Raw genomic sequence first — 22,632 nt, 5'->3', positions numbered from 1 at the left:
AAAATAGAGGGATTTACTCCAGACTGTTGATAGATCTATATATAAGGTCTCTATCTCCAGGTCCAACAGACTGGGATATGATCCAGGTTTAGGAAAACATACAGAGTATGGTGAGAATTGAGTGCATGAGGAGCCTCAGGCTATATTAAAAAGGGCCCTGAGTCAGGGGTGAGGGGGGTCTAGTTCCTGCTAGCAGGGGAGATGAACTTGTCTAGATTGTCCTTACTCTGGGCCCTGCTCAGCCTCTTCATCTCCCTCCCTCTGAGTGGCTGGTTTGTTCCAAGGGTAGCTTGTACACATTTTCCGATTTCCTGGCTGGGAACCTCCCTACCAGGAGGGTGACTCAGGACCCTAGTGACCAGGCCCCCCGCTCCATGGGATCTTTGTTTGCTCAGGAGCTTGGCCCAAGGCCCGGAGCGGGTGGAGGGTGAAGGATTTCCTGAGCCGTTTGGGCCCCCACCCCTGTCTTGAGCCCCAGCCGGACAGGGAGGGGCAGACAAGAGGGCAGCTAGAGACCAGTTGGGGCTTTTCTTTTCCCCTCAAGGCCAAGATAATGGAGACTGGTGTGACCCCCAAGGTAACATAGAGGTTTGGGGGAGTCCCCCCCAGTGGGATTTTTCTGGGATGGTGGCTGAACAGGGTGAGGTCAGTTTCTGCTACCGGAAAGTATTTTAGCTTTGAAATTTGGCAGTCCCTAAAGATAGTTTTGTCTTTTTCCCTCTGAACAAGTGAGTGAGACTAATCTCTTTCTCACATTTAGGGATATGGAGATCTAGTGCTTGAGTTCTCAACCAGAGAATTCTGTTCTTTTCAATATTTAAGACCTCTCAGAGGACTCCTCTGTGGAAGTGGTATCATTTGCTACTGACAGGATAGTGGAAAGACTCCTTAGATAGGAAGTCTGGACACCTAGGTTCTGGTCTTGGCTTTGCCATTAACACAGTATGTCACTTGGGGTCTCAGTTTCCCCATTTGAAAAATGAGAATAATAATTCCTACCCTGCCTTTTTGGGTTTTTGTGAGATAATGAATGGGAAATTGCTTTGGAAAGTTTGGAATCTTGTAGCTTTGAGGTTAAGCAAGATGGGGGTATACTGGGGTGTATGTGTGAAGGTTTTGAGTTAAAATTTTGGTTCCTTTGAAAAGTATAAGGAAAAAATAGATTGATTTAGTGCTAGCTATTAGGAAGGACCTAGTGGATAGAAAGATGGAAATCCTTTCTTGGGGAATCTTAGGACCTAGGGATTCCCCACCACTTTTCTTAAATAACTTGGATGAAATCTACCTGGAATGGGGTAGGGGAGAAGAGAAGGAGGCCTGGACTACATGACTTCAAATGAGATTATGAGACTTGGGGGGCAGATAGAAATCTGAAAGGATGATACTGGAATTTCTTTCTATTGGGGCTGAATTTCTGTCTGATGGTCTGAATGCCATGGCCCTACAGGGGCTTATCAGTCCAGGGCTCTAGTCCATATTTATTTCTGCCCCTTATGCAGAAGAGTCTCTGTTGAGGAAATAGGGGCTTCGGGTTTCTCTTGTTGCCCAGTCACAAATTTAGGATGAGCGAGCAGAAAGACACACATTAGCCTGTAAATAATATTGGCCCTGACTGATAATTATTCCTATGGAGCTAAGATTTACAAAGTACTTTCTTCACAACCACTTTCTCCATTATATGGATGGGGACGATGAGGCTGAAAGGATAAGTGATTGCTCAAGTTTATACAGCTAAAAGGGGCAGCTAGGTAGCAAAGTGGATAGAATGCAGCCGGGAGAAAGGAAGACCTAGTTCAAATCTGGCCTCAGACACCTACTAGTTGTGTGGCCTTAGGCAAGTCACTTAACCGTGCTATTTCCTCATCTGTAAAATGAGCTGAAGAACAAAATGGCAAGCTACTCTAGTATCTTTGCCCAGAAAACCCCAAATAGGTTCACAAAGAGCCAGACATGACTGAAACCACAGAACAATAACAACACAGCTGAGTGTCAAAGGCAGGGCTCAGCCTTCTGTCTTCTAACTCTCGGTTCACGTGCATGTAGCTGACTTCAGCTGGGCGTTTTGGCCTTGTGGGATGGTATGAGGCCAAGTTTTCATTTGTATGGCTTTGTGGGAAAATAAGCCTAGAGCAGGGAAGCTGAGGTTCGCTTTGGTCATTGTTCAGTGCTGTTCTTCTATCAAAAGATCCCTGGCAAATGATGGGCCAGTGGATGAACTCACCTCTTCCAGGCGCCTTTCTGATTGGAGATTTCAGATTGGGTAGAGGACAGAAATAGAAAGCTTGACATGAGCTTACTGAAGACCTCCCAGAACCTCTTTGCCCTTAAGGAGTTCAGTTTCATTCAGTCTACCCTCAGCTCACTGTAGCCCAAAGGTTCTTCCCTCTTTTTGAGTCATTGACCCTCTGGCCAGTCTGGGGAAGGCTTCTGGCCTCCTTCACATCTGGCTGACTCGCGTCTCCTCCTACTTTCTCTTTTGCAGGGAAGTTCCTCAGTTCAGCTGGGGTTGGGTGAGAATTCTCTGGACCCCAGTTCCCAGCATCGGTTGGAAGGAGAGAAGGAGGTGATCCGAAAGGCCATTCAAAAAGAGCTAAAGATCAAAGAAGGTGCAGAGAACCTACGCAGGGTCACCACTGCCCGACGAAACCTGGGTCACGTGGACCAGCTGCTCCGCTCCTCCAACCGAAGACTAGAACAGCTCCACTGGGATTTGCAAGAGCTCAATGCTCGCATTTTGCTCCCTGATGAGGCCCACAGCCCTGCTGGTGAGCCCTGATTGGGGTCAGGAAAGACAGAAGCTGGTGGTCTGACTTTTAGGGGAAATTAGGAATACAAGGGAAAGTAAAGGCTGGGTCCACCCTCATTCCAACCCATGAGAGCTGGCTCTAATAGAGACACTGGGGAGCTATATGGAGGAGGTTTCTGGAATATGGTCTGGAGAGTCTGTTAAATCCTCTAAGCATTTTTTAATTTAGTTTAATTTAATTTTTTAAACCCTTACTTTCCATCTTAGAATCAATACTAGGTATTGGTTCCAAGGCAGAAGAGTGGTAAGGGCTAGGCAACGGGGGGTCAAGTGACTTGCCCAGGGTCACACAGCTAGGAAGTATCTGGGGCCAGATTTGAACCCAGGACCTCCTGTCTCTGGGCCTGGCTCTCAATCCACTGAGCCACCAAGCTGCCACCCAGCTGCCCCTCTCCCCCAAGTATTCTTGATTTCCTCTTAGTAATCTGTTATGGTCGGCAACTTGGCTTTGTAGAAAGAGCTTTGGATTTAGAGTCAGAGAAACTATGTTCAAATTTTAGCTCTGCCAATGATTATTTCTGTGACCCTTGGGAAAGTCACTTTCCTCTTCTGGGGTTCAGTTTCCCCCTCTGAAAAATGAGGATATTGAAACAGATGATCTTTAATAATGTTTCCTTCCAACTCCAAATCTCTGATTCTATTATTCTTTTTTACCTCTAAATACTATAAAAGCTGGTGTTCATCAGAACTAAAATTGAAAGCATCTTGGGTTCCCACCTTTAGGGAGCACTTGGTGTGAAGGGTGCCCTTTGCCCTTAAGGCACTCAGTGTTTTGGTGGACAGATATCCTTGACCCTCAGGCCCCTCTATTGATCCTGAGGTCACCTTTATCATGTTATAGATTCTTTTGGCAGTTTGGGAAAGCCTAATGACTTTGTTCTCAGAATAATGTTTTTAAATGCAAAAAAAAAATTATATAGAATTACAAAGAAAAAAGTTATATTGAAATATAGTTATCAAAATAGAAAACAAACAAGTTCAGACCCCATATGAAGAATTCTCCTCTTCTAATAAGTTACCTAAATCAATGACTTTGAGTTGCATAGAGACACAGAGGTATGTAGCCTTTTGCTCTTTCTCTCATATGATTTCATAGATGTGACTGTGTTTATCCTCTGCTGCCATCAGCTGTTATAGAATGTGTTGGAGAGCTGGGATGTATCTTGAGGATCAAAGAACTTTTGAGCTTGAGAAGAGGCTGAGCTTAGGAGATCTACCCCCTAATCCTGGCCTCCCCCTGCTATCTTCTCCCCATCCTGAGCTCCTGAAAAAAGACTCAGGAAAGAAAGGAGGACAGGCTTTTATTTTCTCCTGTAAATTCCATAGCCTCTGAGCCTCACCTAAGGGAGGAAAAGCCAGTGGCCAAACATCTGGAAGCTTTGAGAAAGCAGCTGCAGATAGAATTGAAGGTGAAACAGGGAGCAGAGAACATGACTAACACCTATGCCAATGGCAGCCCAAAGGTAAGACCCTCATGACTTTTTTTTATTTCATTTTTATTTTTTAAAATAGACAAAGTTAAGTGACTTGCTCAGGGTCACACAGCTAGTAAATGTCTAAGGCCGGATATGAACTCAGATCTTCCTGACTCCAGGTATGGCACTCTATCCAGTGTACCACCTAGATGCCCTTCTCATGACCTATTTTAGAACTGGGCACCAAGACACCTGGGTCCTGGGCCTGGACCTGGGGCAGTTCTCGTCCCAACAGAATGGGGAATGAGTTGGTAAACTATGCATTTAATGTAGGAACAACTTATTGTATTCCCACACTAAATACTAGAACACTCTGAGTAAAGGCAACAGCCACAAATGTTTATTAAGCACCTTCTGTGTGCAATGTACTGTGTAAGAGACAAAGTTGGGATGAGATCCTGCCCTCATGGCACTTGAATTCTAGAAGAGAGATAAGATGCCACAGGGACCATTACTACAAATTAAGGGCAGTTGATCCCGAAGGAGGTTGAGTTTAGTCCCTTAAAAATGGGCAGAAATTCAACAGGGGAATTGGGGAAGGGGAGTATATTCCAGGCCTGAGAAACAGGTTGAACCAAAATACAATGGTGGGTGATATCAGGAAGTATTTAGGTCCTGGAGAATAGTCAGGTTTAGCTGGAGTCTAATGGAGCCCCAGGAGGGAACTTGTTTGGCCAAAAGGACAGACTGAGCATTCTGAAGAAGAGGAGGAACATGACCAAATCAGTGCATAAGCCAAAGGAGAAATGAGACCCAGGATCTCTGCCTTCGGAGTGCCTGGGCTGAGTGGGGAAACCAGCCACCACTCTTGGGTCCTGGGTTCCCAGGGAGGCCCCGATGTGGTAGAAGAGATACAGCCCCTGTCCCTGGGGAGGGAGAGGAAACAAGGGAAAGAGAGAAGTCCTAGCTACAAGCTGCTCCTCCCTCTGCCCCCTCCTGCTGGAAGCCTTTCCTGATCTTTCATTCTAGGCTGCTGTTGATGATTATCCATTTATTCTCTATATTGTTTGATTGTTCATAGTTGTTGGCATGTCATTTCCCTTCTTAGACCATCAGCTTCTTGAAGGCAGGGACTGTTCTGGGGCTTCTCCCCAATGTTTAGCACAGTTTAGCCTGGCACATGATAGATACTATAAGTGTTTTATTAACTGATGGAGGAGTTTAAGAGACAGTCAAGGAAAGAAAAAAAAAATCAATCTCATAGGGCTTTCCCAGTGTCATACCTTTGTGCCAGTTTTCTTCTATGTCTGGAATATGGGAAGATATTTCTCTAGTTCTCCTTTTCCCCCATCTTTTAGAGACAAAATTCAAATGCCACCTCCTCCAGAAGCCCTCTCTGATCCTGGTGGCTAGTGACACCCTACCCGATGGGAGCTGGGATTTCTGAACTTTCTTTCGCAGGGGATTTTTGGGCAGAGTCTGGAAGGAGGGACAGACCGGTTTGGCAGAGGTTGTGTCAGAGGCTTCCTCTAGGTAGCTTGGTGGGACCTCTCCTAACCCAGGCTCTCCCGCTTCCCCTGAATCCACAGGAACGCAGGCTGCTGTCAGCCGCTCAGCAGATGCTTCGGGACAGCAAGGTGAAAATTGAACTTCTCCGAATGCAGATTGGGAAGTTAGGAGCCTCTGGAGAGACTCTGGAGCCAGGTAAGGTACTCTGAGCCCCCGAGGTCTGAAGTGGGGAGGAAGGGAAAGCCTGGTCCTGACCTTCCTTCTATGAGTCTCTTTTTCCTTCTCTCACACTGACCCCCACCCCAATACACACCGCCCCAGGGCCAGAACAGCGAAGGGAGCTGCGGGCTGGGGACCTTCGTCATCGGTTTCGGATTGAGACAGCTGTAGCAGAGGGTGCCAAGAATGTGGTGAAGCTGCTGGGGGGCCGAAGGCTGCAGGACCGTAAGGCCCTGGCCGAGGTAAGACTGGAGACCCAGGCCTGAGCTGGAGGTGGGGGACAGGGTGTCAGGCTCTCTGGGATCCCATTCATTACTCTGAGAGGAAGCAGTAGGGTAAGTAGAAAGAGAAGGCAGGTTAGTGTCAGGGAACCTGATTTCAAGTCCTGATTCTGCTACTTGCTACCTGGGTGACTATGGAGAAGTTACTTTGACTCTTTGGGCCTCAGTTTCTTCATCTGTAAAATGGTGGGAAGGCTAGGCTTGATAACTTTTAAGCTTTCTTTTTGATCTAAATCCTGTGAGTAACTCTGCAACCTTGGTACTGACTCCGCTGACAGAGAATGTCTTTCCCATCCCTTCCCCCTTTCTCCTTTCTCTTCTCTTTTCTACCCCCTTCTGTCCTATTCCTTCTTTTCCAGGCTCTGAATGGGCCACAGAGGAAGGATCTCTGTGGATGGGCCATTTGGAAACACTGGATCTTAGAGGGAGAGGGTGAGACAGGGCTTTCGGGGGGATCCTACAGGGAGACCTAGCCTGGCTCCATTTCTCTCTCTACCCTAAAGGCTCAGACTCGGCTTCGAGAGTCCTTGCAGAAGCTGGACCTCTTACGTCTGGCTCTGGAACGGCTAATGACAGAACTTCCTCCAGCCCATCCACTCCGAATCCTTGTGGCTCGAGAACTACGGGAAGGCATGCCGAGGAGTCCCCAGCCCACCGGGTCCCTCATCAAACCCATAGCCCTCACAGGTGAGGAACAAAGCCCCCCACCTCTGTTAGCCTTCACTCCGGGCATGGAGGAGGGACTAGAGGCAGTGACCCGGGTGCCCACCCCAGGCTCAGATGTTGCTTTGACCTAGCCTTAGTGGTATAAGACTTGGGGCTGGAGAGGCTGAGTATAGGATTCCTAGTGGGTGCTAAGTTTTCCCCATGTTCTGCAGTTTTAAACTCTCCTCTTCTCCCCTACCCTCTCATCCCTTATTTTTTTTTTTTAATCCTTACCTTTTGTTTTAGAATCTATACAAAGTATCCATTCCAAGATGGAAGATCAATGATGGCTAGGCAGTCAGGATTAAGTCCAAGGCTAAATTTCTACCAACTCCAGCTTGGCACTCTATCCACTGTGCTACCTAGCTGCCCCTCAACCTTTAAACAGAAGAAGAGAATGCTAGATTAAGAGTCAGGAAGTTTGGGCTCTAATCCCGGCTGGCCACTGACTCATTATTTCACTTTGGAGAGGAAGTGGGGGAGAGATAGAGGGCAGGAGATAATATCAGTGAGGTCAAATGATAATATCAAATTGGACCCTGCCTCCTTTCCCTGGTATTGTGAAGATCCAGAGTATTAATGAAGGTGCAAAAAGATATTTGGCAAAGTTTAAATTATTCTTCAAGTGTAAGAGAGCATTGTTTATTCTAATGGTAACACTATTATGATGATAATAGGAATAACTCACCTTTTGCTTCCTTGTTTTTTGAGTTATCCAGGCAGAGGCCATATGACCACATCCTATTAGAGGAGAATCTTGCAGTGACCTTGGGGCAAACTAGATAATCTCTAATATCTCTGACATTCCATAATTCTATAGTTCTAATGGGATAGATCTCTCTCTCTCTCTCTCTCTCTCTTGCAGTATGGACTAGGCAACTGGGGTTAAGTGACTTCCCCAGAGTCCCACACCTAGGAAGTGTCTGAGGACTGATTTGAACCTAGGTCCTCCCCATTCCAGGTTTGGTGCTGTATTCACCGAGCCACCTAGCTGCCCCAGAGTCTATCTTTTTCAAAACCCTTCTAGACTTCCTTCAGCTCCTTTATGTCTACCATCTCTTTCCATTTCTGCCATATCGTGCCTCCCTATGACCTTTCTTACACCCCCTCCCTAGTGTTTGAATTGAGAGGTCCCAAGGAAGTCATGTTTCAGGGTTTCTAGAGTAAAAGAAATGATAGGAAACAGTCTGCTTTGAGAACATCAGGGCATGGAAAGGCAGTCACTGAGAGTCTAGCCTCAGGATTGAAGCAGTGCCCCTGACCTGTAGGAGAAGAGAGAGAGAGAAGCAGCCTTAGGTTCTCCTCCCTAGGCATGGGCATAGCTATGTGTTCCATTAAGCCTTAGGTGACTGTTGAACTAAGTGAATGTCTCCATGCTGAGGACTTGAGCCTCATGACTATCTCCTAGAAGTAGAGATTCCTAATTCTGGTCAATAAATGAATCATTTAGTGGTATTTAGAGAGAGAAGACATTTAGTAAGCACTTGGGTCCCATAAGATGACTTCTTTTTTTCCCCCTTAGATTAAAAAAACTCTTACCTTCTTACCTTACCTTCTCTACTATGTATTGGTTCCAAGGCAGAAGAGCAGTAAGGCCCAGCAGTGGAGGTTAAGTAACTTGTCCAGGGTTACATAACTAGAAAGTCTCTGAGACCAGATTTGAACCCAGCACCTCCCATCTCTAGGCCTGATTCTCAATCCACTGAAGATGACTTATTTTAAAAATAAAATTGTATTAGTATTTTTCATTTTTACGTCACCCAGCATTTCCCAGTTTCCTTTTCCCCACCCTTCCCAAAGAGTCATCCCTTGTTATAAAGAAGAAAAAAAGTTTTGCAAAATTAGCTAACAGATTGGAGCAATCTGCTATATGCACAGTGTTTCACACACTCATGGTCTTGACTCCTCCCCTATAAAGAAGCTTGAGGTGACATCTTCTGGACACCTTAGTCATTATAATTTCTACGCATTCCTTTTGTTTTGTTATTATTCTTTCCTCTAGTCACTGTGTATGTTGTTTAGCTGGTTCTGTTTACTTCATTCTGCATCGGTTTATATAAACCTTCCCTTGCTTCTTTGGGTTCTTCATATTCATTCTTTCTTGAAGTTTGGTAGTACTCCCTTGCATTAAGATATGAAAAACTGGTTTAGCCATTCCCCAGATGTTGGCTGGCTGCTTGCTGCCACAAAAACCACTAGTATAAATACTTGGATATCCATGGGGCCTTTCTTTTTGTCAAATTCATCAGTATTTTCTGAAGGCTTTGATGGTTTGAAGAAGATATGATCCCTGTCCTAGAAAGGCCACTGTCCTGGTTGGAGAATACAACACAATAGATAAAGACATAGTGTTCCTCCAGATCATAGTTTTCCAGCCTGGAATGCCCTTCTTTCTCTTCCTGATAGCACAGCTAGAGTGCTGGGCTTGGATGACACAACTAGTAAATAAAGATTGCATCTGGGATTCAAACCCAGGTCTCTCCTGATGCCACACCTGACACCAATTGGTTCTCAGTTTCCTCATCCCTAAAATAGTTATAAGAATAGTTGTCCTTATGGCTTCTTTTTCTTCTTATTGAGAAGAAAATGCTTTGCACGCTTTAATTTGTAGCTGTTGAGTCATTTCAGCTGTTTCTGACTCTTCATGACCACGTTTGGAGTTTTCTTGGCAAAGATACTGGATTTCATTGTCAGCTCACTTTACAGATAAGGAAACTGAGGCAAACAGATTTAAGTGACTTGCCTAGGTCACAGATAGTGTCTGAGGCCAGATTTGAACTCAGGAAGATAATTCTTCCTAACTTTAATCCTGACAATCTACCCACTACACTATCTAGCTATCCCTGAACATTTAAAAGTATTATGTAAATAGGATTTGGAGGTGGGGAAGGGTTTATGTGAATTCTACCATCTTCCAAGTGCCATATCAAGTGCCAACTCTTCCTTGAAGTTTAGAGTTCCAGTGGTCAGAGATATCTTTTCCTTATGAATATGCCAAGTATTTACTATTTGTACCACTTACTTGATACTTTGAAGATCCTCCATGGTAACATAATTTTTGTCTCTTCAACTGAGTGTAAGCTCTTTGAGGTCAGGGGCCATATCTCCTCTTCCCATGCCCTTTTATTTTTTATTTATTTTTTAAAACATTTATTAATATTCATTTTTAACATGGTTACATGATTCATGCTCCTACTTTCCCCTTCACCACCCCCCCCCCCCTGCACTCCCCTCACCCATGGCCGATGCACATTTCCACTGGTTTTAACATGTGTCATTAAGACCTATTTCCAAATTGTTGTTAGTTGTCCAATGCCCTTTAAAGGCTTGAATTCATAGCCAACAAACCTTTTTGAGGACAGAAGACTGTCTTTATTTTTTTTTTTAAAACTCCACTGTTTAGTACAATGTTTGGCATTAGAGTTTAATAAAAATCCTTTTTCATTTATTTATTTCTGCTAATGATTTAGGATGAGATAGCCCTACATCTTGAATTTTTCAAGAGTTGTGATTCTTTCTTTATTTTAAACCTTTACTTTCTGTGTATTGGATCATAGGTGGAAGAGTGGTAAGAGTGGGCAATGGGGGTCAAGTAACTTGCCCAGGGTCACACAGCTGGGAAGTATCTGAGGTGGGATTTGAACCTAGGACCTCCCGTCTCTAGGCCTGACTCTCAATCCACTGAGCTACTCAGCTGACCCCTCAAGTGTTGTGATTTTTTAAAAAAGAAGCACTCTTTTGATAAGATTTAGTAAAAGAAATTGTTTTTTATCATGTGCTTCCATTTAAAAAAATTAAAAATGTTATTTTCCCAATTTCATGTAATAATTTTCCAAATACATTTTCTGAAGTTATAAGATCCAAATTGCTCCCTCCATTCCTTCCCTCCTCCTTCTCAGAGATGGTAAGCACTTTGATCTGAGTTATACCTGTATTATCATGCAAAACTTATTTCTATATTGTTCATTGTTGGGTTTTTAATTTAAAATTTTTATCTTCATATTATTCATTCTTGTAAGTAAATAATCCCATAAAGCCCAAGCCCCAAAACATATACCCAAATAAACAAGTGACAAATCATTTGCTTTGATCTTCATTCTAACTCCAACAATTCTTTTCTGGAGGTGGATAGCATTCTTTTTCATAAGTCCCTCAGAATTGTCCTAGCATTATATTGCTGAGAGTAGCTAAGTCCATCACATTTGGTCGTTCTACAGTATTGCTGTTTCTGTGTATGATGTTCTCCTGGTTCTGCTTATTTCACTCTTATCAGTTCATGTAGTCTCTCCAGCTCTTTCTGAAATCATCCTGTTCATTATTCCTTTGAGCACAATAGTATTCCATCCTCATCATAAACCACAATTTGTTCAGCCATTCCCCAATTGAGGGACATCCCTCTAGTTTCCAATTCTTTGCCACCACAAAAAGAGCAGCTGTAAATATTTTTTACAAACAGATCCTTTCTTCATTATTGTTCATTGCTGTAAGAGAACAATCATATAAAACCAAAACCACAAAATAAAATCACAAATAAACCAATGTGAAAAAGTGTATGCTTTGATCTGTATCTAGCTTCAACAGTTCTTTCTCTGGAGGTGGATAGCATTCATTGTTGTCCTCAGAATTGTCCTGAATCTTTGTATTGCTGAAAGTAGCCAAGTCTTTCACAGTTGATCATTCCACAATGTTGTTATTGTGTACAATGTTTGCCTGGTTCTGCTTATTTCATTCTGCATCATTTCATATAGGTCTTTCCAGTTCTTTCTGAATTCATCCTGTTCTTCATCCTGTTCATCATTTCTTACAGCTCTGTTTTAATTTTTGATTCAGAAAATAGTTATCATGAGGATGGAGTTGATTGATCAATCACTCATGATTGCTACCTTTAAATATTTTTGAAAGGTGGTTATATAGAAGAGAGATTGGACTCATTCTGGTTGGTCTTACAGGGTGGAACAAGAAGTAATGAATAGAAGTTAAAGGAAAGGGAGTAGTTAGGAGACTCAGTGGATTGAGAGCTAGATTTAGATATGGGAGATTCTGGGTTTAAATTTAGCCTCAGACATTTCTTAGCTGTGTGACCTTGGGCAAGTCACTTAACTTCCATTGCCTAGCCCTTATTGCTCTTCTGCCTTGGAGCCAATACACAGTATTAATTCTAAGATGGAAGGTAAGGGTTTAAAAAAAAAGTTGTTAAAGGAAGACAGATTTTGGCTTAACAAAGAAAAATTCCTTAATAATCAGAACTATCTGACAATATTGAGCTTCTTTGGGAGATAATGGTTTCTCCATTATTGGAGGTCTTCACTCAGGGGCTGAATGAGTACTTGTCTGGGATATTGTAGAAGGGATTCCTGCTTTGGATTGGGGTTGGATTAGAGGTCTACTCAGGTTCCTTCCAGTTCTGAAATTCTCTGATGCTTTTGAATAGCTCAGATCCTATGGGCTATAGGGATCTCAGAACAGAGTAGTTCCAGGATCAATGTCCTCTTTCCTTGATTCTAAGGATTTTGGCCTTATCCCAGCCTGGAGGGAGGGAGCAGTTGGTATAACAGCTTAGCAATGGTTGGTCTCTATGTGGTCTCTATAACCTCCCATAATTCCTAACTCCCATGACTGAAGATATGTATGGATCCCTCCTCTTTTCCTCCCCTTCCTTCCACCCTCCCTCCCTTATTTATCAGACTTTCAGAAAGCTGGGGGTCCAGTATTCTCTAAGTTTTTTAAGTTCTGAGTTTGTTGAACTCAAGGATGATGGAAAAGATTAATCCCGAACCTACAGCCTGGCACTGTACCCCACAGGGACCCTGGAGGTTCGGCTCACAGGATGCCAGGAATTGTTGGAAGTGGTTCCCGGCCGATCTCGTGTGGCTGCATTGGTGGGAAGCCCAGGAGAAAGTCGGCCATGGGGCTGGGGCAAACAGCAGCGTGTTGAAGAACTGACCAGTGAGTTTGGGAAGGGATGGAGTGGGGACTCTGACGTAGGTTACCATTCTCCCCCCCCCCCCCCCCCGACTTCCTTCTTTGGAGCTTTCTACCCTTGCCCCCAACCTGTGCCTTAAGTCTTGTCCTTGGGAAGAAGTCTCCAACTTCTCTGGGGCCTTCCTTCTTTCCTGTTCCTCACTTACTGTCCCCCTGCCCTTTACATTTATCGTGCTCTTCCCCATCTCCTCCACTGAGGGTAGGGTTCCCCTGCCCACTGTATCCTTGGCATCTCTGCCTGTAATTCTGACCCCACGTGCACCCCAATCCCCTGTTCTCGTGTCTGCTTCTTACAGAGGAGGTTCTGGCGGTGCTGAAGGTAGATAACCGTGTGGTGGGCCAGACAGGCTGGGGGCCTGTGAGTGCACAGGCCTGGGACCAGACTTTCCTGATCCCCCTGGAGCGGGTAAGGCCCTGGACATCACTCAGTTGAGTGAAACTAACCTTCTTCTGAATCAAAATTGTGTCTCTTCCCCCTTCCCCAGATTAGTGGCAGTTCTTTTCCCCCTGGCTGGGCCCCCAGCTACACCTCCATCTCCCTGAAGCATAGCTTACCCTTCACGCTGGCACCCCAGGGTGGGAGAGGCATCCCACAGGGGTGAGATCTGCCTCCTCACCCTCAACTACCATTGTAGTCTCGTGAATTGGAGATTGGGGTACAGTGGAGGGACTGGCGGGAGCTGTGTGGTGTAGCCTTCTTGAGACTGGAGGATTTCCTGGATAATGCTCGACACACACTGTCCTTGGGTTTGGAGCCTCAGGGGCAGCTCTTTTTGGAGGTAAAACCATTTCCCCTTCCCTCTCCCCATTTTCCCCATAGGAAATAGCCTTGTCATTCTAATAGATGTTAAAGGGCTGGAGGATAGGGTTGGAGGAACTGCCTGTAAATGGGAAGGGCTCACAGGACCCACCCTCTCCTCCAAAGCCTCAGACTCCTTCTGTGGAGGACTGACCCTTAAGCCATCTCCACCCTGGCTTTGGACCAGAGCTAGGATTTTGGTCTGACCTTGATGGTCAGCTTGCTGTGGAACTTGGGCTATGTAATTTGGAAATGGAGGTCACGGGGCCAGAAATGGCGAGTGAAGAGGGCCTGGGATTCTTGTAGTGGACAGAATGCCCAATTCATAGATTCTAACTTTGGTGACATCCTGGCCCTCCTTAATGCCCTCATCCTTCCATGCTGCCCCTAGGTGATGTTCTGTGACCCTGTTATTGAAAGGAGGCCACGGCTTCAGAGACAGAAGCGCATTTTTTCCAAACACCGTGGTGAGGAGTCTGGTGGAGATGGGGAGGAGCTGGCAGAGAGCACGCTGCCCCAGCTGACCTGGCTCTATTTCTTCCAGGCCAGGATTTCCTCCGGGCTTCCCAGATGAATATCAGCATGGCTGCCTGGGGTCGATTGGTCATGAGCCTGCTGCCTCCTTGCAGCTCAAGTACTCTTAGTCCTCCAGGACGGCCTTCCCCGACTTCCCCACACGACTCCCCTGGCTCCTCATCCCCCAGGTAAGGTTTAGTGGAGATGAGAAGGAAAAGACTTCGAGGTCAGGATCATGGGGAAATAGATTTACAGTTGGATGGGGGTCATAGAGATCCTACTCAAGCCCTTTTTTATAGGTGAGGAAACTGCAGAGGTCTAGGGTTACCCAAGGCCACTTAGTTGGTAAATGGCAGACCTCAGGCCTTAATGTCCAGTACTTTTTGGTACTGGCCCTAGCTAGGGATCCATGGTATAGAGGGCAGAAAATAGATCTGAAATCAAGACTTAGATTCCAATCCTGGCTCTGTGTGACCTTGAGCATTTAATAGTTCTGGGCCTCAGTTTCCTTACCTGTACAAAGAGGTAGCTGGACTAGAGACAACTCTTCAAGCTCTAAAATGCTGAAGCCTTATCTTCTTGCTTCTTGATAGCTCCTTCCCTCTGACAAAACCCCTGGTTGGAGAGGCTCCACCACGGAAGGCCCCGATTGGGGAACAGCTGCCACCAAAGCCCCCACGTCTCCACCTGCCCCTGGATTCAACTTTTGTGGAGTCACCGGTAAGGGGGCTACAAGAGTGGTGGGTATAGGGCATCTTTCTTCCCCTTTCTCTTCCTCCTCTGCACCTTTGAGTAAACAGGGCCAGAAGGGTCTCTAAGAGGGGAAGCCGATCTTGTCTTGACAGCTCTCCCTTCTCAACCCTATTTCCTTACAGTGTACCAAACGCCCCCACATGGACTATAGGAACAGTCTGAGACAAGGGCCATGTACCATGCCCAGTAGGTAAGTACCCACTGCACAGGATCAAAATCTGAAATCTGCTCAGAGAAGGAACAAAATTACCTAGGGAGCCCTGTGGTAGGGTTGTGTGAGGGTGGGAAGGGTGGCAGAAGGGGCAGGGGCTAGCAGCAGTGACCTGGCCGCCTCCATGCTCAGCTGTTTCTTTGTGGTCCTTGGTCTAGCCTTAATTTTGGTAGGAGCTAGGGCTGGGGAGACTGAATATGCTGTCCATAGTAGGCATGAGTTTTCTCATTATTCTGCAGGCTGCTTTCCCTTTCCTCCAGTACCTATACTTCTTCCTTCTTGTAGGAAACCTCCCAAGTTCCAAGACTTCTGTTGTATTGCTGTGCTGGGTCGTGGTCATTTTGGGAAGGTATTATAGGACCTCAGAGAGCAAGGTCTCAGGTCATAGGGTACTTCCCCTCCTGGGTATGGGGAAGTGGGTAGGGATGGCAGGTGGGAAGAGCCTGGACCAATCTCTCCCTGGGGAGAGGATAGGGATTAGCAAATCCGGGTCCTCATTGGGATACCACTGGACTGTTCTCATTGGATGGGATGAGAGGCTCCTTCTCAGACCTGGTCTTCCCCTGGGTTTCAGGTCCTCCTTGCCCAGTATAAGAAGACTGGAACATTCTATGCAATTAAGGCACTGAAGAAGCAAGAAGTCTTGAGCCGGGATGAGCTGGAGAGGTGAATTAATGGTAGCACCTGCCATCCTCAAGGGTGGCTGTAGTAATCAGGGCTGTCTCCAAGGCAAGCCAGTAGGGAGAGATGTGGCAGTTGGCCCCTTTGGAATCTGCCTCTTACCTCAAGCTCTGATGCCCATCTCCCACATCTCCCTTTGCAGCTTGTATTGTGAGAAGCGGATCCTGGAGATGGTGGGTCACTCTGGCCACCCCTTCCTGCTCTCTCTGCTGGTGTGCTTCCAGACCCCCAGCCATTTTTGTTTCGTGACTGAGTTTGTACCTGGGGGTGACCTGATGATGCGAATCCATGCTGACGTCTTTCCTGAGCCTCAGGCTCGGTGGGCATTCCTTCCTCCCCATCCCTCCTATCACATCCTTGCTCCCTAGCTTCCTTTTCTCTGCTTAGCTGTCAACATGCCCTTCTCTCTGCTTTCAGCCCTTGGTAGGTGTCACAGGGTCAGTTGCTGACCCATTTTTTTTTTTCATTCAATTCCACCAATATTTATATTCAAAGCATTATGCTGGGTCCTGGAATTCAAAGATGCAAACATAAACACAGGGACAAATGAGACAGCTGGTGGTGAAGTGGATAGGCACTGGGCCTAGAGTTAGGAGGACCCGAATTCAGACCTGGCCTCAGATACTTAGCACCTATGTGAGCTATGCAAATCATTTTACCTCAGCTTTAATTTCCTCATCTATAAGATGTGATAATAGTACTTACATCATAGGTGTTTTTGCAAGATTCAAATGAAATACTCTGTGGTAGAAAAGCACTATATAAATGCTGATAATGCTCCCAAGTATAATATGAGGTAAAGCATGGTAGGGGCTAAGGAGAGCTACAGAGTGCCCTAGGCATGGATCACTTCCAGCTTGCTGAGACCTAAGAAGTTTTGGGGGCTAGAGTAGATACATCTTCACTATGGGTACAGGGGGGCCTTGAGGGTGAGGTCTCTTCATTTGTCACTCATGAGCCAACGTACTTTCCTACCTGTCCTGTCTCTGGCTCATTGATCCCCATGTGCCCTAGGCTGTGAACTGTCATCTTTAGAGTATGTCTTGCTGTGATCTCTTTTCAGGTTTTACCTGGCCTGTGTAGTCCTAGGCCTGCAGTTTCTGCATGAGAAGAAGATTGTTTACAGGTAAATGATGCTCAGCCTGCCAAAGAAGGGAGGAGGTATGAGGGACCCTCCTGTATTGGGAGATGCCAAGGTTGGGGGCTCTGAGGAGAAGCCCCTTGCCGTCTTAGCTTCATCTGAGAAGAGCTGATCAGTTAAGGACTTTAGGACCCAATTCCCTTAGCCTATTCTAGCTATTCTGTCTGCCTTACTTCCCCTTCTCCTGTTGGTCATCAGGGACTTGAAATTGGATAATCTCCTCCTGGATGCCAATGGTTTTCTCAAGATTGCCGACTTTGGGCTGTGTAAAGAAGGTGAGCTTTGTCTCGGGGGCAAAGGACAGCCTGGCAAACTGAGGGCTCGGAGCCCCGGGTTCCCTTCCACATTCTTCTTGGCACCTTGCTTTCAGGGTCAGAGTAAGAGGTAGTCATGAAGTTTCCAAATGTGACCCATTCCAAGTGATCATTACTGCTTTCAGTCTTCTCTTTAGATGGGCTCAGACTCAGTTTGGTTCCACCTGGGAAGAGCTCCTTCTCTGTTCTCCATTATCTGTTGGGGCTACATGGATTCCTCAAAGGGTTTTCAGGCAAGAACTCTATGTACAAAGTACATGGAGCAGACAGACTTTGGTTTGAAAGGCAGTGGCAGATGCTTCTTTCGTCCCCGGCTTATGTATTGGGAATTATGAAATCGGGTGCTGTACAGATGTATAGACACCACCTCTTGGCGTCATCTAATCCGATACTGATGTTGGCCTTGCAGGAATGGGTTTTGGAGATCGGACCAGCACGTTCTGTGGGACTCCAGAGTTCCTGGCACCTGAGGTGCTGACAGATGAATCATACACACGAGCAGTGGACTGGTGGGGGCTGGGAGTACTGCTTTATGAAATGCTGGTGGGTGAGGTGAGTCTATTCCCCACTACAAGCTTCTTCATAACCTCTTTTGGGTCGTGAAGCCAAGTAGGAAGGACTTGAGAGGAGCTAGCTCATCTCCACTTGAAATGCCTCTCTTCACAGTGCCCATTCCCTGGGGACACAGAGGAGGAGGTATTCGACTGCATTGTTAATGAGGAAGCTCCCTATCCCCATTTCTTGTCTGTGGAAGGCCTTGCGCTCATTCAGAAGGTGGGTACCCTGGCTTGGATAGGATATTCTGGGTACCCTTGGTGCAGAGCTCCCTGATCCTCTCTTCCATCCTCATCCCCCCAAACATTTAAGGTTCCCTCTCCTGTCTGGTAGCTGTTGTGAGAAAGAAGAGGCCTGGGGCTGCTTGAAGTGAGCATTGTCCTCTGTGCCTTCTTAGTTACTCCAGAAGTGTCCTGAGAAGCGTCTGGGGGCAGGTCGACGGGATGCAGAGGAAATCAAAGTCCATCCTTTCTTCAGGGTAAATAAGATGGCAGTGCCTCCAGGAGGGGTACCTGGGTGTGCATGTTATGAATTGGGGCCTTTGTGAATGAATACTCCTGGGTCAGCCATAAAACCAGGTCAGGCAGCGTGGTGGTAGGGACAGACAAGCTGAAGTTGGGAGAGCAGTCCCTAGGAGCAAATGGATATGAAGGTGTTGATAACTGTGATGCCTTTGGCTTCTCTTCTGTGCTTCCCTCCCTCCACCTTCCCTCAGTCCACAGACTGGGAGGCTCTGCTTTCCTGCCGGGTCCAGCCTCCCTATGTACCATTGCTCCGTGGGCCTGCTGACCTGCGTCACTTTGACCAAGAGTTTACAGCGCTGCCTCCAGCCCTGACACCTCCTGATCTCCACTGTCCACTCACTTCCCGACAACAAGCTGCATTCCTGGGCTTCGACTTTGTCTCAGACCAGTTCCTGGAGGCCTGAGCCATCAGGAAGAGGTGCAGCCTTGGGTAGTAAAGCAATTCTTTCCTTCTTTGCCCAGCTGGGTTTCTGCAGAAAGCCTGGGGGCAGGAGGAAGCCTGGTAGGCCTCCTCTATGTGCTTTATGTGCCCTCAGTGGGCAGATTCCACCATCCATTCACCTTGAAGCTTTAGGAATCATTTCCTACAATTTTTGCACTGTTTCCTCCCCTTGAAGCCACCGGCCATTATCCATCCCAGGGAAGGGAATGCTTTCCCTTATTTATGAACCCAATGTGGGTCCCAGTAATTCCTCTCGGATCTCTGGAAGATAAGCAGGAAAGACTGAGGAAGAGACTCCTCTAGCTCTGTTAAAGGACCTTCCAGAGTTAGGTCTAGGCCAGGGAGGAATGGGAAGAGGATGTGGGAGTTAGCTGGTGACAGCAGCTGGAGCCAAGGCTGGTCAGCAGCCAGGGTTTATTGAACATTTCTGTACAAAGCGCACACCTCTGAAGGGTCACAGTGGGAAGCAGGGTGCACTGGTGTGTTACTTTTTTTTTTTTTTAATAATCTACCTGCTTTTTGGACTATTAAATTTGTAAATTGCAGAGCCCTAGGGTAAATGGTCTGGCTTGGGAAGCTGGGGGTGCTGTCTTGAGGGGAAGAAAGGAAAAATGTAAAAGTTCTGAGACTTCTCTAGGAACTAAAGTTCAAAGGCCTTTACAGTAAATAGGGCTGCTTTGTAAATAGCCTGGGTAGATGTGTGGGTGCACACTTGAGCCTCAGTTACTTTTGCTTCCCTCCTTGGGCCTTGAGCCAGCCAAGGCCTCCCCTATAAACATCTCTGTGACCATTTCTAGTAGGCCCTTAAAAGTTCTATTGTCCAAGTCCCCAGTCCTGACCCAGCTTAAGTCTCTGGGATAAAGTTTCTGTCTCCTGGGGAGGGGGCAGTGTCCTGTAGTCTAGTGGTTCCCCAGGGGGTCCAGCAACCTGCTGTGGGGATGCAGGATGGGAAGGAATCCAGGGTTTAGGCACAAATGGGTCACAGGTAGCAAAGAAGTACTTTCTTCTCCCCCCAGTACTTCATGGGGATAGATAAATGACAAGATGGAGTGAAATTTAGGTGGAACCTTGCCAGACTTGTAAGCTGGCCTAAATGGCAGTCATCAGAGAGAGCGTGCTCCCAGTGCCCACTCTTCCTAGAGGTCCTAAACAGCCTCACCCTTTTCCTCCTGGGCATAGAGTACCTCCCAGGGCACAGCCCCATAGCCACAGAAGAACCGAGCCAGGTTTCTTGCAAAGCCCTGGTCAAAGGGGCTGTCAGGACGGTGGCGCAGGTAGGCGATTCTGTGTGGAGAGATAAACTCCCAGGTGGTCGTGTCACTGGCTACCAGGTAGAGATGAGAGGCCAGAAGCAGAGTCACCACAGTTGAGAAGATGCTCAGCAGCAAGAAGGTGAGAAAAAGAAGGCCATTGTGTGGCAACCAGCTCTGCCAGGACTCACGGAAATGGAGGCCAGACCTGCAGGGGCAAGGGGAAAGAGCAGCATTGGGGAAGAATCCTCAGAGGAACCGAAGGGATCCTTCAGAGGGGAAACACACTCCCCAGATGTCTTTCATCTGAATTGTCCCTAGAGACCTGGGCACATACTGCCCCATGGTTCTACATTGCAGGGGCTTCCCCAGACCCTATCTCTCCTGAAATTTCTCTTGTCTCCCCCACATCAGACTCTGGGCAAGGAGGTAGGGCCAATCTACAGGTTTGGGAGAAGAGTACGTACCAGGCCAGGTGCAAGCCCCACAGGAGCACCACCAGCTGAACTGCCAAGTAGGCCAAGAAGAGGGGGTGGTTGCGCTCACCCACACAATTTTCAATCCAAGGGCAGTGGTGGTCAAAGCGGCGGACGCAGCGTTTGCAGGAGCGACAGTGCTTGGAACGAAGGGGTTGCTGTGGGGTTGGGAAGGGGAGGACAGCCTGTTATTTCAGGGGCAAGGATGACTTCATTTTGAAGCTAGGGACATAAGGCTGCTAAGGGGAAGGGAGAGAGGATATCCTTCTAAAAAAACCAAGGAGGGCAGCTAGGTGGCTTGGTAGATAAAGCCCTAGGCCTGGAGTTGGGAGGTCCTAGATTCAAATCTGACCTCTGACACTTCCTAGCTGTGTAATCCTGGACAAGTCACTTTACCCTCATTGCCTGGCCCTTTCCCTTCTATCTTAAAAAGTTTTTACTAAGGCAGAAAGTAAAGATTTAAAAACACACATACACGAAACTAGTCAAAGTGAGAGAAGCTTGTTAGATCTGAGTCTCTGTCTGACTACAGAGACCAAAAGTAGGTATAAGAGTGGGAATACTTCCTGGAGGTGATACTTGAGCAGAATTTGGAAAGCTTCCAGGGGAAGAAGAATCACATCCCAGGCAGGGCAAGCTAGGGAGAGGGAGGAGAAGGGGATCTGAATGACATCTCAGCTGCTCCCTTGGACTCCATCAAACTCCTGGCTCTGGGAGAGGTCAAAGAACCCATTCAGGCAAAGAGGTACTTTTGGCCTCTGATGTCCCTTCTGGTCTCAATCCCCTTGTGTTTCCTTCACCAACCTGTAGCAAACAGTAGCCACAGCGACGCAGCCGGAATGTCTTCTCCGGGATCATAGCTGTCTGCTCTTCCTTGGGTTCTTTCTGGGCAGGAAGAGGGAGAGAAGGGAGGTTGGTGCCTGGTGCTATGGCTTTAGCCCTAGAGGATTTGGGAGTGTTCCCTACAATCTGGGTTGAAGTTTCAGTTTTGCTCCCTCCCTGTGCCACCTTGGGAAAACCAGGCTTTCCCTCTCCATGGGGGAAGGATAGGGATGGGATTAAAACTCTTAAGACTCTTGGAGGGCCTCTCCTTGGTCCTGGTGAGGTCGATGGAAGTTACCTGGGGCGGGGGCGGTGGAGCCTCCGGGTCAGGACCCACGTAACCTGGATCCATGAGGGATACGGCCAGGTAGAGAAGCAGAGAACAGAGTACCAGAAGGATGAAGAGCAAGGGCTGCAGCAATTCCCCTCTGGCTTCCTGCTGCTTCAGTTCTGGAGTCGGGGGGTGGGGGAAGACAAACAGAATGACCCACAAAGGCGGAGATAGGCGCGAGGGAAACGACCGAGGGGAAGCGGAGATAGAGCGGGCCTCAGCAGGCGGCGCCGAGGGGACGGAGGGACTGGCAGACCGGCGGCTCCTGAGCAAGTAGCTGAGGGGCTCAGAGTGGGGGAAGCACGTCCAGGACCCGGAGGCAGAGGACAATGACCCAGGGAGACCGGACTACAGACACAAGCGGGTGAGAGAACTCAAAGGCCAGGGAGCAGCGATTAGCCTGCAGGGAGTGGGGGCCGGCGCGTGCCGGGCGGTGGCAGCGACCAGATAAGAGTCGGGGGTCTGGGGCCGGGGGAGGGGATGCCTGGGCTGGCTTTCCGGGTGTGGGAATCGGAAGGGGGGCAGTTCCCACCAGGTCTGGCGTCAATCAGGCGGGGCCCCAGGCTCACCGGTCTCGTGCAGGAAAAGTACCAGCGTGATTCCCCAGGTCAGCACCGTGTGCCCGGTCCGCACCAGGACCCCGGGGCTGAGGAGTGCCCGCGGTCCCATCGCCTAGGCCCCGGACCCCGCCCCCCAACCCGTCTCAACCGCAAACCCGGAAGAGGCGGTCGAATGCGCCTCGGAGCTTGGGGATTAGAGAAGCCAGGACGGGAGGGCGGGGACCATCCTGAGCGCCCGGGGCGAGGATTGGCCAAGGGCCGGGGAGGCGGGACTCCCGGGGCTGACAGGTGCAGAGCAAGCAGAGGGCGGGCCAGAGCTGGGCACTCCTGGGTTCTTTGA

At 47.6% G+C, this 22,632-nt stretch overlaps 2 protein-coding genes across 2 annotated transcripts; one reads left to right on the top strand and one right to left on the bottom strand.

Annotated features, from left to right (window-relative positions):
* Positions 1-510: 510 nt before the first annotated feature.
* Positions 511-19,400, top strand: PKN3 (protein kinase N3). The gene is made up of 22 exons (XM_044664021.1): positions 511-577; positions 2,483-2,765; positions 4,133-4,269; positions 5,811-5,925; positions 6,052-6,191; positions 6,734-6,917; positions 12,738-12,881; positions 13,214-13,323; positions 13,553-13,696; positions 14,108-14,183; positions 14,261-14,420; positions 14,826-14,952; positions 15,108-15,175; positions 15,482-15,545; positions 15,771-15,862; positions 16,020-16,196; positions 16,941-17,003; positions 17,217-17,293; positions 17,742-17,884; positions 17,999-18,106; positions 18,285-18,365; positions 18,603-19,400. Exons 1-22 carry the CDS (start codon positions 554-556, stop codon positions 18,813-18,815), a joined length of 2,730 nt encoding a protein of 909 aa, XP_044519956.1. The 5' UTR covers positions 511-553; the 3' UTR covers positions 18,816-19,400.
* ZDHHC12 (zinc finger DHHC-type palmitoyltransferase 12) lies at positions 19,239-22,401 on the bottom strand. The gene is made up of 5 exons (XM_044664022.1): positions 22,302-22,401; positions 21,700-21,851; positions 21,384-21,464; positions 20,571-20,737; positions 19,239-20,311 (listed from the first exon to the last, which is right to left on the bottom strand). Exons 1-5 carry the CDS (start codon positions 22,399-22,401, stop codon positions 19,999-20,001), a joined length of 813 nt encoding a protein of 270 aa, XP_044519957.1. The 3' UTR covers positions 19,239-19,998.
* Positions 22,402-22,632: the final 231 nt, after the last annotated feature.

The sequence above is a fragment of the Gracilinanus agilis genome, chromosome 2 (assembly GCF_016433145.1).
Source record: "Gracilinanus agilis isolate LMUSP501 chromosome 2, AgileGrace, whole genome shotgun sequence".
Lineage (NCBI taxonomy): Eukaryota > Metazoa > Chordata > Mammalia > Didelphimorphia > Didelphidae > Gracilinanus > Gracilinanus agilis.
This window is presented reverse-complemented; position numbering and strand designations above follow the sequence as displayed.